The sequence below is a fragment of the Tiliqua scincoides genome, chromosome 2 (assembly GCF_035046505.1).
Source record: "Tiliqua scincoides isolate rTilSci1 chromosome 2, rTilSci1.hap2, whole genome shotgun sequence".
Taxonomy (NCBI): Eukaryota; Metazoa; Chordata; class Lepidosauria; order Squamata; family Scincidae; genus Tiliqua; species Tiliqua scincoides.
The window spans coordinates 89,952,531-89,969,490 of record NC_089822.1 but is presented as its reverse complement, the minus strand read 5'-3'; the positions used below and the strand labels follow the sequence as shown (position 1 = coordinate 89,969,490).

The window sequence follows — 16,960 nt, the reverse complement described above, 5'->3', positions numbered from 1 at the left end:
CTGCGAGCCTCTGTGCCCAGGCCAAGTGGGAAGAAAAGTCACCCTAAACATATAACAGATATACAAGTATAGGGCAAAGCTTGTATACATAGGTTTGGAGAAAGGCCAATGTGCTTTGGCTTTGACCTGTATTGGCCTTGGATCCAATAATGCAGTGGAGTGGAAAAATTAGTGTCAGTACTTTGGGCAAGAATAGCTATGACATATTACCGTCCCTGCTCTGAAAATCTGGCCTTAGGCTTTTATTAGTAATGCTGTTTTCAGGTTTTGCTAATAGTCAACCTCGGTGGTTCCCAAACATTTTAGCAGTGGGACCCACTTTTTAAAATGACACTCTGTTAGGACTCATCTAGCTTTACGATTTAAAAAAAAAAGTTTCACTTTACCAGCAGTTCAAGCCTCTGTGCTTATCCTTTTAACTATGGGGAGACCATCTTCTGGAGCATTTGTTGAGCTCCACACTCATAGGATCAGAACCATTTTTGGTGGCCTTTCGTTCCCCTTTGCCTGACTTTTGGCAAGAGCTGAGATGCACTTGCCTACTTGTGTGTAAACACACACATGCGGCTCAGTTTTGCTTTCCACAGGACTCAGTACATTTTCCTGGCCAGCTTGGAGGAGGGACTTCTCGAGAGGTTGTTGGGGTCTGCGTTCATCAGATTGGGGCCATTCTGATGGTGTTGCGTTTTCCCTCATCCTGTCCTTCGAAGTGGACCAAGACACATTCACCTACTTGCAAGTAGACTCACACGTGCTGCTCCGTTTCCGTTTCCATCAGACTCAATACATTTTCTTGGTCAGCTATTAGCTTGTCAGTTTTGCGACCCAACCAGAATGGGGTCATCACCCACTGGTGAGTCATGATCAATAGTTTCAGAACTCCTGATCTGCGTCCATTATCTAGCACTCACTGTGCAAGTACACACACAGCCCAATTCTGCCAGGAAGGGAAGGCATACTTCCATCTAAACACAAAAGAGATTTTTGTAAAAAGTGAGTCTTTACAGGTTAACTTTAAAAACTGCTCAAAGGTCAGTGGATTTTATCTTGAAGTGCTGCTAAGGTTTATTTATCTATTTATTTAATAAACTGATATCTTGCCTTTCCCCCCATTACCTGGTTAGCCCAAAGTAAATAAGAATTCCCGTGTTTCGCCGTTAGACTTGAAGTGGCTTCCTTCCTTGGAAATCAAATGATTCGAATGACCTGCAATGTCGCACTGAGTTTCAGGGAGCACCTCTTAAAATTTGCAATGCCGTGGACCTATCGAGATTGCTTTTATACCAGCGGAAATGTCATGGTATCCCACAAAGACCCATTTGCATCCTAAGTGGATGAAGAGCTGAGAAGTCTGCATTTGAAACCTTTCCTCCCACCATCCCTCCCTATAACTACATTTCCTTGGGAAACGGAATGACAAGCTAATTCTATTCTAGTATGGATATGCCCAAGGACTACATGTCTAAGGTAGGATATCAAGCAGAGTCTCAGCGGAGGAATGCAGAATGTGGTCCAGTGACATCCAAAAGACAGGCAGGGGGATGGGTTAATGTGCGGAGAGCTGTAAAGACAGTTATTGCCACTTGTTTGGGATGGCTGCCTTCTATATGTCTTCCCAAACAAGTAGCAATAAAGTGGCTACTGTACCCCACGCTATCATATATTTTAATTGTGCCACATGTGCCCAGCCTAATGATTTGTTTTAGCTTCCCTTTTTTTCCTTTCCTCATTACACTGTTCCTTCTTTTTCCTCCTTTGGAATGCATTAATTGGCGTGGAAACAATGAAGTTCCTTGCAGAAACTAACTGAACTGGGGCCTGCACGTGCAATTTGAGGATGATGGATATAACGACGTGTATGTTTGGTGTCCTGGTTTGTGTACTGGTGGTGATAAAAATTAGGTCTTTGTCGTTGCTTCTTTGCCAGGTTTCTGTGCTATCTGGCTTTGTTTGCCTGATCAAATAAAGTCTATTGCTCACCAACAGAAATAAATTCTTGGTAAGCAGGCCATCACAAGTCTCGTTTGAGCCAAGCCCCTTCAAGTCAGGGAACCTCGACTGAAGATCAGTAGAATGGCCTGCAAAGAAAGGTACACAGTTTCAGAAGGATAAGTCATACAATCATGTTTTTTAATTTCAGCATGACTTGAAAGTTCTTGTTTGCTGATGGCATGGAAGTACTGACCTGTTCAAGGTGCAGTGTATGAAGCCTGCCTAAGGGCACAATCCTAACAGTGCTGTAGGCCCTTGCGCCAGCCTAGGAGGTCTGCAAAGTGCTGTAAAGCATGCTTGTGCCTCCTTGGGAGTCGGCTGTGCTGGCGCAGGGATGCATGCCGGCCCACAGAGGTTGTATCCAATCTCCGCATCAACTTGGGGAGGAAAGGTTGTGTCGGCTGAGCTCTGGTGCAAGTCGCTGGTGCAAGATGGCTGGTGCAAGATTTGTGAAGGTGGATTGGGCCCGGCAAGGGGGTCAGGATTCAGCATGCACTGTAGCCACAGAACCCACCCACCGTCCTGGGCCTGATCTGCCCTCCTCTCCACCCCATCACTGCCCTATTCTACCCACCCCCATTCTGTCCATTCCACCCCCTGCATGGCCTCATGTGCTCAGGAGGGTCTTCAACCATCTGTTCCAACCTCCCCACAAGTAGCCATGCCCAGTTAGGATTGGCCATAAATTACAAAATGAGAAGCCCACCACCAGGGGCCCACTTCAATAAGTGATTGCGACTGTATAATCTCCTCATGGGCCTGAACATCTCCAGGCTCAGATAGGCTAGAAACACCCCACGGATCAGTTGTGCTTGATGCTTTGTTTTTCTGTAATCATCAGTCTATGTTTTTATGCACTGAACCTTTCAGGTGAACTGTAAGTGATATAGAACTGAATTCAGAGATCAGATGTGGCATTTGCTGACGATCTCACATATCCATTACCCTCCCATTTTAAAAATTGAACATAGAGACCTGGGCAAAACTTTCTCTGATGTGCAGCATCCTACATATAGGAGCAAGCTTTAACATGGAAGGGGAGCATTACAAATATGTTCCCCACCTCCAAACTAAAGTGGTAAATCCATAACCTACCCACTGTTGGTTGGTCACTTTGTTCTGTGTAATACATGGAGGCCGTTCCTGCAATGAGAAAGAGTGAGACAATTACCTCAGCAGTTGCGTTCCCAGGCCCTGGTGGCACCTGGGGCCAGGTGATGTCACGGAGGAGGGTGGCACTCCCTGTGCCTGCACACATGCAGCTGTCACATCCAAAAATGGTTGCATTTGGAGCCATATGGAGCCAAAGGTGGATGGGAGGGCTGGTTTTGTGGCATTTGCCACACACCTGAGGTGAATGCTGTCACCCCTTCTCAGTAGAGATGGCAGAAAACCGCCACTCTGCCATGCCTCCCCCGGCCCTACCTAAGCCATGCCATGGTGTCTCAGGGGACAGATTTTGGGTGACACTACAAGGCAGCAAATGGATGATTTAATGGTTATATGTTTATCACTGAGGGGAGCAGATAATGTTATAAGAACATAAGAACAGCCCCACTGGATCAGGCCATAGGCCCATCTAGTCCAGCTTCCTGTATCTCACAGCAGCCCACCAAATGCCCCAGGGAACACACCAGATAACAAGAGACCTCATCCTGGTGCCCTCCCTTGCATCTGGCATTCTGACATAACCCATTTCTAAAATCAGGAGTTTGCGCATACACATCATGGCTTGTAACCCGTAATGGATTTTTCCTCCAGAAACTTGTCCAATCCCCTTTTAAAGGCGTCCAGGCTAGACGCCATCACCACATCCTGTGGCAAGGAGTTCCACAGACTGACCACACGCTGAGTAAAGAAATATTTTCTTTTGTCTGTTCTAACTCTCCCAACACTCAATTTTAATGTCCTTAGAGATCTGAATATCCTGGGATCATCCAGCATATAAGCCCATCCTTCCAGTATTGGGAGCGTATCTTTAGATACAGGAGGAGAGCCTTTGACGGCGCGTCCCAGAACTGCATCACTTTTCTACTTAAATGTTTGTGCATCACTATCAGCTGATGTAATACCATCTATCTTTGTCTCGTCTTTTTTCTCATTGTAGATCTATCCAATGTTAGGAAGCCTTCTTTGGGAAAAGCCTGTGAATCCCTGTAGTCTGGTTCTAAGATTAGATTCATGTTCCAGCATCTCAAAAACATGAGCACGGAATTAGGTTAAAAAAAATCAGTGGCGGACCCGAGTCTTCGCTGTATTGAAAAAGTCAAATATAAGCCTGACATATGACATCTGCAAAAAACCCCAAATACTTTGCAAGATCCGTGTGTCAACAGAATCATGCCTGACATTTCCAATGTACAGTAATGAAAATATGCAGCCTTGGCTCTTTGTCAACCTGTTTTGTGCCTGTGCTTTTAAGATCCTAACGCAGAGTATGGTCACCCTTTACAAAGAGGAGCCTTAATGTATGAGGAGCAGATGGCGTGTGGCTACCTGGCTGAAAACCAGAGGCAGGATTGCCAACTGGCCGGGGGAAAAAACAAAAAACAAAACACTGGCTGGCCTGGCCTGGCCTTCTCATGCCGTGAACAGCAGCTTGATCTGCAGAATTCACCAGCAGATGACGGTTTTGATAGCACACTGAGGAACATTTTTACCCACTAATCCCTGGCATCAAAAGGTTGTTAAAAGCACAGCTGGAAGGGTTCATGCCAAAGTTGGTAGTCTTTGCCAGAGCAGAAGACAGCATTGTGTATGCAATGGAATGATGTTGTCGAGTCCTCAGGTAGTTGAGAAAATCTACAATTTCAAACTACAAGGAAAGATGCCATTTATGTATCTTCCCAGAGAGAGAGAGAGAGAGAGAGAGAGAGAGAGAGAGAGCGAGCGAGCGGCATCTCCCTGTAGAAAACTAGCACAGTAGGGAGAAAGACCACCCCTCTCTTTCCTATGTTTCTATTTCAGGGAATGTTTTTACAAAGCATTAATATCGTAATCCCCCACCTGCAATCTAAAGTGGTACAATCCATTCTGCAACCTCCTGACTCTCTGCCATCTCACTCTGCCATATTTTCACCCATGCTATCTGAGATAAAGAGGGTGAAAACCAGGCAGAGGATTTTCTGCATTGTATTTTCTATAGTTGTTTTATGGTGCAATCCTGAGGTCCAGAGTGCTAGCAGAGAGGGCGCCCTTCCAGCCTATGCTGTTGTGAATGTGCTGTCAAGCACATTACCACAGAGTAGGAGATTGTGGCACTAGTGGGAATGCCTGCGCCAGCCTCCAGTGCCAGCGTGCACCAGAGCATATAAGAGCCATACGTACCAGCGAAGGGGCGGGGAGGGTGGATCAGGACTGGGAGGGAGCAGCAGTGGCTACCGCCTATCCTATCCCCCACTCCCGGGCCTGATCCACTGAAATAAAGCTACTCAGAATTGCACCAGCAGGCTTACCCTGGGGGCAAGGGAACAAATGTCTCCTGACCTTGGGGAGACCCCCAGCAGCCTCTATTCCCGTGCTGGATACAGCAGAGGCCTTTCTGGTGCCACTTCATCACAGTGCAGGAAATTAAGATTGGCTGGCTGTTATTTTAAATTGTGTTTTTATTATGTTGTTAGCTGATTGAGCGAAGGAAAAGTGGCATAAAACATTTTAAATACCCTTGACCGAAGAACTGTACTTTCCTATCTGGGATGGTCATTCTCTTCCACTGATCATGCAGCTTTGGGAGGGATGCTTATGGAGAGGTGAGGGAGGAAGAGAACACCTGCCTAGCCAGCCTAATCAATCAGAATAGCCTAATCAACCCTGGCGATCAATGGGGTGACAGATGTCACAGCCAGATCACCCTCACATATAATTTTTTCACTTACCCAGTGAGGTGGGGAGGACGAGGGGCTCTTGCTTCTAGCTCCAAGCACCTGGTGTGGACTGGGTGCAACCCACTCCGGAGACAGTGCCAGGTGGGGAGTTTGACTGGGGTGGTACACCTGTCAAACCGTAATGCAGGTGTCCTAAGGTGAGCTCAGAAAGGACAGAAACCTCCGATGGAGCAGAAGGGCAAAAGCTTGCTTGATCTTGATTTTCAGTATGAATATAGACCGTGAAAGCAGGGCCTTGCAATCCTTCTGACTTTTTCAGTTTTAAGCAGGAGGTGTCAGAAAAGTTACCACAGGAATAACTGGCTTGTGGTGGCCAAGCATTCATTTTAAATAAATAAATAAATAAATAAATTGTGGTGCTCCATTTGTGAAATGCACTCCCTAATGAGGCTCACCTAGTACCTACTCTTATGTACCAAACACCTTTTAAAAAAAAAAAATTCTGACCTTTCCCTCTCTACTGTGTTTATGCTATTGACATGGTATTGTTTATACGATAGTATTAATTTTATCAACATTAACTTTTATGGAGTATAATTTATATATACCATTCATAATGTCTCAAAGACCACTTCTACCCATCTGACCCTCCCTATGCACTGTGTCAAGTGACAGCACATTCTGATGTTAAGTTTGCTGACTCAAAGAGAGCATTCTCGAGCGCTAGTAGCCCCCATAATAAGAAACTCCCTTCCTAGGGAAGTTCAGCAGACCTATGAGGTTTGATTTTCAAGTCATTTCAGACCATATTGTTTCTGCAAGCAATTGGAGAAAGGTGATCTTTATTCCACATTGTGATATTCTATTGGAATCTGTACTTATTATGGATGTGCGATTGTTGTTTAGGCTGTTTTTATTTTTTTAATTGATTTTATTATGTTGTATTGATTTGATGTGATGGTTCTTAATTGCTTTAGCTGCCTGGAGGCTTTTTGCAGCATATGGTAAGATATAAATTGAAGTGAATAAATGAATGATGCAATATACTTGGAGATAAGTCCAAAGTATAATTTATGGAGTGAGACTGGAAACAAGAAGAGGGATCAAAACAGGTGTGCAAAAAGAAAAAAAAATGCAGAGAAATGATGACAGCCGCTGTGTCAGAAAAGACAATGTCTTTCTTTCCAACCATTGCTTTTCAAGTAAAATTTTTCAGAGAATTGTCTCCATCGGGGCAATCCTGGCCCCTGTGTCACCTGGGGCCACAGAATGCCCCCCAACTGAAGAAAATGCCACCCCCACCAGTTACACCCAGGGGCCTTCTAAGGGCTGGAGAAGGCTGCTTGCGGCATCCTCTGGTCCTCAGAAGGTCCTCTAAGGTCTCCAGAAAGTTTTCAAACATCACTCCTGGTTTTTGTCGCTAAACCAGAAGTGACATTTTAAGGCCCTTGGAAGGCCTTCCAACATCACTTTGATGTTTTAAGGCCCTCAGAAGGCCTTTGGTTGGGGAGGCCAGGGGTAAGGGAGGTGGAGGGGGACATGGATGGTGGCGCCGACCCCGCAGGTGTGGCGCCCCAGGGAATTTGCCCCCCTTGATCCTCCCTACATTCACCAGTGGTCTCTACTGACCTGAAACTGATAAATAGAATCAATATATCAAATGTTAAAACAAAGAAACATACTTCTGAAGAATACACTAGTTTGTTCTTTGAAATTATTTTAAGGCAAGACACATTTAATGGGAGCAGATAAGACATATCCCACATATTTAATGTCTTTGTGCAGTGGAAGAAGCAGGCTTCCATACATGTATTAAGAACAATAAGCATAAATTGGATGTACATCCTAACTAATTTGAGGGGATGGTCTGGGCAGATCTATTACCTGCTAAATAAATAAATTGCTTTCCCCCCCCCCCCCAGAACCTTCCAGCATCTCCATGCTGGGGAGCCACCTGAAATGAACCTCCCCATGAAATAAAAGCAGCCAGTTAAGTTGCGCCTTGTGGGAATATGTGACTCTTTATGACAAAACAGGAAGTCATGCTGAGAGCTCTGAGCCTGTACCCACCCTGTTTTATTTGAAGGGACAATAAGGAAGGATTGACATAAGTGGCTGCATCCCTACACTTGCTCCTTCCTTGCATGGTCCCTTTATGTTTAAAGGGAATGCTCAAGGAAGGAGCAAGGTGATGGGGTAGGGAAGCAGATCTATGGAGCTCTGTCACATCACGGATGAGCCGGCTCTGCTAATATGCATCAAATGCAGTCCTGCATTACATGCTGCATAATTTTCAATGGGGTAAGCATTCAAATGTTGCAGAACCCAGTGTGCACCCAACTGCAAGTAAAACAGTGAAAATAGACCAGTGGTCTTCAACTCGGTCAGGCTTGGTCAAAGCAGCACTTCCAAAGCCAAAGTCTTTGGTGGAATGACCTCCTCTGGGATCCTGTTCAAACTGTGCAGATCTGAGCTCAAACCAACATGGCAGCAACAGCACTGTAGCAGCCCACCTGAGATCAGGTCACAGGCATTTGAAAAATGTCTTAACATTTTTCTAAGCCGCTTTTGAGTGCTAAAAAATAAAGCAGGATAAAGAAAATGTTTAATAAATTATGGATGTATTATTCATATTGGTCCATGTCAGGTCTGTAGTGGCTGCTATTATTATTATTATTATTATTATTATTATTATTATTATTATTATTATTATTATTATTAACAACTATATTTATATACTGCTTTTCAACAAAAAGTTCACAAAGTGGTTAGCAAAAAAAACACTAATAACTAATAAAACAGTAAAATAAAAACAAATAACTAATAAAATCCCTGTCCTAAAAGGGCTCACAATCTAAAAGATGCAAAAGAACACCAGCAGACTGCCACTTGAAAAGACACTGCTGGGGTGAGGAGGGCCAGTTGCTCTCCCCATGCTAAATAAAAGAGGAGCACCCACTAGAAAAAGTGCCTCTTACCCAGGTAGCAGGAGTCTAACAATTCCCTTTCAAAAAGAGTTTTATGCAAAATGTTTCAGGAATAGGTGATTGTTGCTGCTATTCTCTTGGAATGAATGGCGCAGCCCACTGGACTGGGAGGCCAGGGTTCAGTCAAGTTCCTTTTGTGCTATACATGCATTGTTGAGCATGTCTCTGTCTATCAGGCTCAGTGCAAAATGTCACCTTGGAAAGAACCTTACCTCTCAAAGCCATTCTGACTACATTCTTAATAGGCTGCTTCACACCGATAAATGAACTCTGTTGAAAAGCATTTTGTGAGGCGACACCAGACAATGTGCAAGTCCTACCCTAGGCTGTTGGGTTTATAATGACTCATGCACACATGCAAGTCATCACTCGCCAACCAGTCCAACACAAAAAACGGATATGTAGGCCTGAACACCCTTCCTCTCCTTTTAATTTTAAAATTGCTGGACATAGAGTTGCCACCTTTATTTCTAACAGGGCTTCTGAGCATTTAACGAGAGCCTAGCAGGTAGTAGATCAGCGGGTGCATTTTCCAGATCACTGCATCTCTGCTGGGCAAAGCTTGAAACGTATCATCCCATCATTAAAGGGATAAGAGGAACCCTGCCAGGAAAAAAAAAGTTGGTGCCCTTAGCTTAAGGATACCCAACTATTTATAGACCAGAAGTGTGTGTAGTGATCTCCCCCCCATCACTGTATAACATCATCATCATCACCATCATCATCAGTATTTATATACCACTTTTCAACAAAAAAGTTCACAAAGCAGTTTACAGGCAAAATCAAATAACTAAATGGTTCCTTGTCCCAGAAGGGCTCACAATCTAAAGACATGCGGAAGACACTAGAAAGGACCTTGTGCTGGGTGAGGAGGGCCCATTAATCTCCCCCTGCTGAATGAATGAATGAATGAAGAGGAGCATCACTTGAAAAAGTGCTTCTTTATCCATCATCCTCATCCCCATCCCCACCATCATCATCGTCATCATCACAGTATTTATATGCCACTTTTCAACCAAAAAAAAAGTATGTCCTAAAAAGTTAACAGGCATACAGGGAGATGAAAGCTGTGGGTTACATCCCAGTTTCTCCTTCGACCCAGAGATGTGGCCATGGGGGGGGAGGGGACAAGAAAAGGCTTCTCTGCCATACCTGGGAGTCAAGGCATCTCCACCCCACCCTGGCACTTGTAGGCACTTCCGCACTGCTGGGCTGGCTTGACTACAACTCCCAGCATGCCGAGCGGGGAGCCTGCCGGGCTCGGGGCGCGCGCTCCGCGAAGCCGCCCTGGCCAGCCCGTCGGTGGGAGTTTAGCGCAGCCAAGCGACCGACTGGAGCCACTTCGGACGAGCGGCGCGCGGCGGAGGCGGCTGCTGCCGTCTCGCGCTTGGCAACTTTGGGCTGCTCTTTCTCCAGCGCCTCCGAAGCGGGAAGGGAGGGGAAGGGGAGGAAGGCGCCTGGGAGGGCAGGCGGGGAGGAGGAGGAGGGCAGGCGATGAGGCTGCCCGGGAGACTGGGCTCCTGGAGAGCCGCATCCCGGAGCTGGTCCCTCCTGGCGGAGCCCGGGCATGGCGCCCCCAGGATCGCCCCCGAAGGGCTCGGGCGACCCTCCCGGGCTTGAATGGATGGCCTCGCGGCTCCCCTTCTGAACCCTGCAGGCGAGGGGTCCTGGCGAGCCCCGGGCTGAGGCAGGCGGCTGCCGTCGGTGCTCCCCCGCCCTGGCCGATGCCGGCGCCCGGAGAGCCCTCCCAGGTGTATGGCAGGCGGCGGGAGGCGGGCTGGGAGAGGCGCACCTAGCGGTGGGGGCGGCGGCTGAGGAGCCGAGGCGGTGCGGGCGTCGGGGGGCTTCTCGGGGGCCCCCGGGCTCTCCCGTGATGTGGAGGCTGGGCGTGTGGTGGCTCCTGAGCAGAGTCTGTCTGCTGCTGCTGCCACCCTGCGCCCTGGTGCTGGCCGGAGTGCCCGGCTCCTCCTGCCACCCGCAGCCCTGCCGGATCCTCAAGCGGATCGGGCACACGGTCAGGATCGGGGCGGCGCACCTGCAGCCCTGGGCGGCCGCCTCCCGGGTCGCAGCCGGAGCGGGAGGGGAGGAGGCGCACAATGAAATCCAGCTCGGGAGGGAGGCCGGCGGCGCCCCCCCGACGGCGCTGCAGGCTCCCGGGACGGCAGGCTGGAAGGAGGAGGAGGACTCATCGCAGGGCAGGTGGACCAGCCTGAGGAGCCGGGCGCACCCGGGGACCGGCCCCGACAGCCAAGCACGAGACCTCCCTCTGGCTCCCAGGGAGGCGCTGCTGCTGGCCGTGGAGAACCTCAACCGCGTCAAGGGGCTCCTGCCTTACAACCTGTCCCTGGAAGTGGTGATGGCCATCGAGGCGGGGCTGGGCGATCTACCTCTCTTCCCCTTCTCGTCCCCCAGCGCCTCCTGGAGCAACGATCCCGTCTCCTTCTTGCAGAGCATCTGCCACACCGTGGTGGTGCAAGGGGTCTCGGCCATCCTCGCCTTCCCCCGCAGCAGGCGCGAGATGCTGCAGATGGACTTCGTGGCCACCGCGTTGCACATCCCCGTGGTCAGCATTGTGCTCCACGAGTTCCCTCGGAAGAGCCAGGTAAGGGGGGCACGTGGGTGGGGGGATGCCAAGGAGATGCCTGGGGTCGCCCCACTGTGTGGCAAGGGGGGAGGAGGAGGGGGGAGGATATTTAAGCCTTTCAGTGAAGAAGTGGGGGGCGGTTCCAGTGGAGGGAGAGAGTTCTGTCAAGCCTGGCTCAGTTGGAGAGATCAGCACCATGGAGAGCGCTCATCGCAGCCAGCCTGCCTGAGACAGTCTTCAGAAGGCTTTCCCCGTTCAAAACCCCCTCTAGTGCCCGCTTGCCATTCGCTCTTCTGGATTCTCTCTTCCTTGGCTGTTTGCTATCCACTGAGTGATCAACTTCCCTTGGCAAAGTTGTCTGAGGTCAGGTTGGTGGCGGTGGCTTCCAGAGTGTTTCCGATGGGTACAGTACTAAACAGCCAATATTTGTTGTAAAGATTTGAGGCAGTGTGAATTTCTAACTCACTTAAAAGAGCCTAGTTGGAGCTTTTCTTTTTTTTCTGAGTTTCTAGTTAGATAGCCACCAAATCTAAACAAGTAAAAGAAACTTCCCTAAAAATCTATTTTCTTCTTCAGACTTTATTATGAATATCTGCCTGATGGAGTCCTGTGTGCTTCTAACAGCACAATCCTATGCATGTCAGTCTGTGGAACTCCTTGCCACAGGAGATGGTGGTGGCTTCTGGCCTAGATGCCTTTAAAAGGGGATGGGACAAATTTCTGTAGGAAAAGTCTATCACGGGTTACAAGTCATGATGGGTGTGTGCAACCTCCTGATTTTAGAAGTGGGTTACCTCAGAATGCCAGATGCAAGGAATGGCACCGGAATGTGGGTCTCTTGTGTGCTCCTTGGGGCATTTGGTGGGCCACTGTGAGATACAGGAAGCTCGATGAGATGGCCTGATCCGGTGGGGTTCTTCTTATGTTCTTAATGTGAATGGCAGACTTGACTTCACCCCTGGCTAGGATCCTGCAACCCCAAAGATATTGTCAAGTCCTGCCACCCAGAGACCCCACATCTGCTACTTCCTATACTGTGGCTCTCATAATTATTTAATGTTTTGGTGGTAGAAATGCAGATTTGGTCTACCTCACATATGTATAAATCTTATGCAAGCATGCACACACAGGGAGATGAGGCATTCCCATATTCGGGAATGCTTAGCCATATTCAGGATGTGCAACCATTAATTGTTGTAGATATTTCTACATAACTTTTCAGTGCAAGCCTTAGTGTATCTAGCTGAGCAATCTGCAAGCATCAATTAAGGGTAGAAGTCTCCTCTTTCTTCAGTCTGCATTTAGGATCCAGGAACTGGATGGGCCGACAAGCCAAAGATCAGAGGCTAGCCCATGTCCTACAGCACAATCCTATGCATTGTGTACTCAGAAGTGAGTCCCTCTCTATTCTAGGAAAGTGAGTATAGGATTGCAACCTTAACCTCATAGGAATCTGTTAAGCCTGAATAAATTCTTCTAGCTCATCCAGATTCTCATTTTCTGCTTCATTTCACCCAAGTCATATTCTTAAAATCTAAAAAGGGAATTCTGGGGGGGGGGGGGGAGGTAATCTTTTCACATGGAGAACTGAGTCACATGGAGACTAAGAGCCCGATCCTATTGGGCATCAACACTGGCGCTGTAGCCCAGCACTAGTGCTGGGTGTCACAAGCATACTGTAAGGCATGTTTGCACCACCTGGAAAAGAAGCAGCACTGGCAGGGAGACTCACAGCACCCTGATGATGCTGTTTCGGTAGCCCCAGCTGCCGTCGGCAAGAAGGTGAGCACCGGGAATCGCGGGGTAGTGGGGAAGGTGGAGGGAGGGTATAGGGGAGGTATTCTTGGGTGGGGGAGGATGGAACAGGATTGGGACTGGCTCTGGAGGGGTGGGATAAGCAGAGACCTCCTCCACCAGATCCTGTGTCCCATGTCGGGCTCGGAAGCCCCACATGGGGCTTCTCAGGTCTGCACCAGATTTAGCTGGTACAGACTTGAGAAGCCCCACTGCAGAGGCTGGGCTCTACTCAGGGAAAGGGGATGAATGTCTCTTTCCCCTAAGGAGACCTCCAGTGGTTTCTCTGGCCCCGCAGGATACAGCGGCAGCCATTTCGGTGCTGCTGTACTGCACAGTGCCAGGCAGTTTAGGATTGGGCTGCCTGACTGCAATCCAATGCCTATTTACTGGGGGCAGGCCTCACTAAAGTTGGTGGGCCTTACTTCCAAGTAAATCAATTTAGAATTGTGCTGCACATGACTCACCTTAGGGCATATTCTGTGTACAACTGCACTAAGACCTATGCATATTTTCAAGCATACTGTTGCTTGTCTCTTTTTTTGATATGTTCACACCCATTTTAACTTACCTGTCAGTTGGACAAAGCTGTGACCATAGATCGGAGTGACTTGACTCTTTATTAAGCCCTTATTGGATTGCCACATGTGTCTGATGGGTAGAAGTGAGCAAAGATGGTTTACTTTTTTTGCGGATGTTGGTGTTTTCCAACATTAGAAGTGCAGAAAGCAGTGTTATGCGCTTTATGCAAAAATTTACATTATAAATATAAATTATCACTTAAATGTGTACTAGGTAAGTGATATAGGTTGTATTGTGTCAGCACATGCAACCACAGTCATTACCCGTGCACCCCCCCCCCAATTAAATAATAAATAAAAACTAAATAAAATAGTTTTTCACAGATTCTGGTTTTTGTTTTTTTACAAAAATGACAAGTGCAGAAAGTGGTGTTATGTGTTTTTATTTTGTTATCACCATTTTTACCCACCTCTACTGATAGGCTGTTTGCAGCTTGGTGGGCTGAAAGTTGTGCAGGCCTGCAAGTAATGTGCAAGTCCCAGCAATGGGTAACAAATAAATATACATGTAGAACTTACTGAATAATGGATTCCCCCAAATTGAAGTTGCATGTTGGATCGGATGGCATAGAATTGATTTTTTTTTTTTTTTGAAACTGGGTATGAACACAAGGACTTTGTGTTCACATTGACTCATGAGGCAGGATGACGGAGTAACCTACCTTGGAGAGCCGAGATTAGTTAATTGGAATCTTCTGTTCTGCAAATATTCTGTTTTGTTTGGCAACCTTCAGTCTCGAAAGACTATGGTATAAGCCTACAGCACCTGGTAGTCCCAGGCGGTCTCCCATCCAAGTACTAACCAGGCCTGACCCTGCTTAGCTTCCGAGATCAGACAAGATCAGGCATGTGCAGGGTAACAGTTGCTGCAGTGCAGTTTTGATACTTCCTTTCTGCTTGGAGCATTTTTTGACCTAGTTATGTTTAATTTTTGAAATTGATTTAGATGGAAATCAGTTGTCAAAGGCCTGTCATCTTGGATTCTGATTAAGTTATTGTTCTTTGGTCACCTCAGATCTTCAGCTTCAGAAAACATTGAAAACATACATGTGGAGTATTACCAGCCATAGTTAACACAGCAACTGGTGGAAGTATCACATAAAGACCCATGTCAGGGTTCTGTCTCTTTGTCGCATTTGAATTAGACAAGCAAGTAATGGAACCCCTACTGTGGTTACCTCTGGGGAGAGGCTCAGTCCTTAGTGGCCTCTACTTGAGTTTATATGGACAAAATAAGTACATCTTAATCTTGGACATCAGTAAGTTAGTGAAACCTGTCCCCTCACCCAGGCAGCAGAAAAATCCTGTCTTTATTTAGAAGAAAGTCATTCTTCATTTAGATGGCAAGCAAAGTGGAACCATTTTCCAGGGCAGGCCCAAGATCACCTAGTGCCTGGGGCAGTGTGCCAAATGCTGTTCCCCTCGCTTTCTCCCTCACTGGAGATCTTCAAGCAGAGGCTTGACCGGTACCCACTGGAGATGCTCCAGGTGAAGTTCCGGCTACAGACGGGGGATTGAACTAGATGACCTTATGGGTCCCTTCCAATTCTATGATTCTGTGATTCCACTTAGTGATGAGGCTCCCTCTGCTCTCCAGTGCCTTTGCCAATGCTTTAGTTTTAGCCACTCTCTTTCCCTTCACTCTTCCAGTTCATCTTCCTTTCCAAGTCAAGGAGCAAAAGAAGAAGGACCAGTGGAGGCAAATGGACAGACAGAGATAGGCACCCCCTGTCAATATGTAGGCAATGGGACTCAGTGGACCTGATGAATGGGCTGGCCCTGCTATTTTATATATATTTCCACACTCGGTCAAAAATGAGATGGTAGAAATTTGAAACTGTGTCAATTTAGACTCCATGTGGAAGATGTCATATTTCTGAATGTTCCCCCACATATAAATAGATTTATATTTCTGTTTTAAATCTTTCTACCTTGCTATATGATAGGAACTAGCTCATGAAGATAAGGGTTACTTGAACCCCCCATCTTTCTTAGATGACCTAGTTGTGTACAAGGCATTTTTATATGGGAGGGCACATTAAAAATGAGTCCTTCCACATGCAGAATAAGGTGATATGATCCAAAATTCGATTACCTCAGTAGCTTCATTCTGGAAAGGCTTAAAGGTCTTGTTCGTGCAATGTCACAGCACTGCTATTATCACTGGGAAGTTTAATCATGTGGCTATCAAGCTGCACCACATTCCATGTGTTAATGAAGCACTTGTAGTTCAAATCAATTGTCACCATGCTAGAGAAAGCATTACTGGGGCATTTGTTTGAGGTACACACAGTGACCAGAACAATGCAAGTAACCCCCCCCCCCTTTTTTAAGCAATTAGCTATATGGCTGAGCTTCCCACTAGCAAATGCACCATTGTAATAATTTATGTATAGATTTATATTTCTATTTTAATTCTTTCTACCTTGCCTTTCTAACAACAAGCTGCCAAAGTGACTTAAAAAGGAGGGAGGGATTCACAACATTTTAAAGTGTAGTCCTATGTACGCTTACCTGGGAGCAAGCCTCGTTGAACCCAGTGAAGCTGAATAAATACACAAAGGATTGCACTGCTAAAGTACAAGTTTAACTTCTACTTACAAACACACTCACTTTCAATACCTTTTAACTCTCCCCATGGGAGAAAGCTCTACTGTAGCCAACCCTCCCCAAAATCTTAGAGCCTATCCTCCGCCCCCCCTCTTTCAAAACCAATTCAGGAAACCCCCACACAAATTACCCTCTCCATTCCAAAGCTTTGTTTCCTATCGGAGTTGCTTGTCCCCAATGCAACTTAGGCACAATCTTTCAGCAGCTGCTTGAAGGCTGCTCCCCTCCAGTTCTCTTATCCTATCCCAGAAGGCAAAGCAGGGAGGAACCGGATGCTGTTCTGCTCTGAATTGGGTTTGATCTTATTTAATAGCGAAAACTCTTGTCTTGTGAATGTATTTCTCCTTGTAGCGGTGCATTTGTACCACAAAACAATACATACACATGTGCTCATAAAGCATCGCTTCACTCGCAGTGAAATCGTTTCTTTGCTGGATCAGTGTTTGGTTTGCTGTCTTTCTCTTCTGTTGAAACCTTCCTCCGTTTGCTACGCACATTCAAAATACTTTCCAGAAGAAGAATTTTATCAGATTCTCGGTATACTTTCTGCACAGAGTTGGGCGGCAAGAAGCTAAAGTGCTATAATTG

General features: G+C 46.9%; 1 protein-coding gene and 1 pseudogene across 1 annotated transcript in view; one reads left to right on the top strand and one right to left on the bottom strand.

Annotated features, from left to right (window-relative positions):
* Positions 1 to 10,676: 10,676 nt before the first annotated feature.
* Positions 10,677 to 16,960, top strand: part of GRIN3A (glutamate ionotropic receptor NMDA type subunit 3A) — a 131,660-nt gene continuing 125,376 nt past the window's right edge. Inside the window, exon 1 of the mRNA XM_066614037.1 lies at positions 10,677 to 11,405. Within this exon, the coding sequence (XP_066470134.1) occupies positions 10,677 to 11,405 (729 nt within the window). The remainder of the gene's footprint in view (positions 11,406 to 16,960) is intronic.
* On the bottom strand, positions 14,517 to 14,636 carry LOC136642856 (5S ribosomal RNA; annotated as a pseudogene).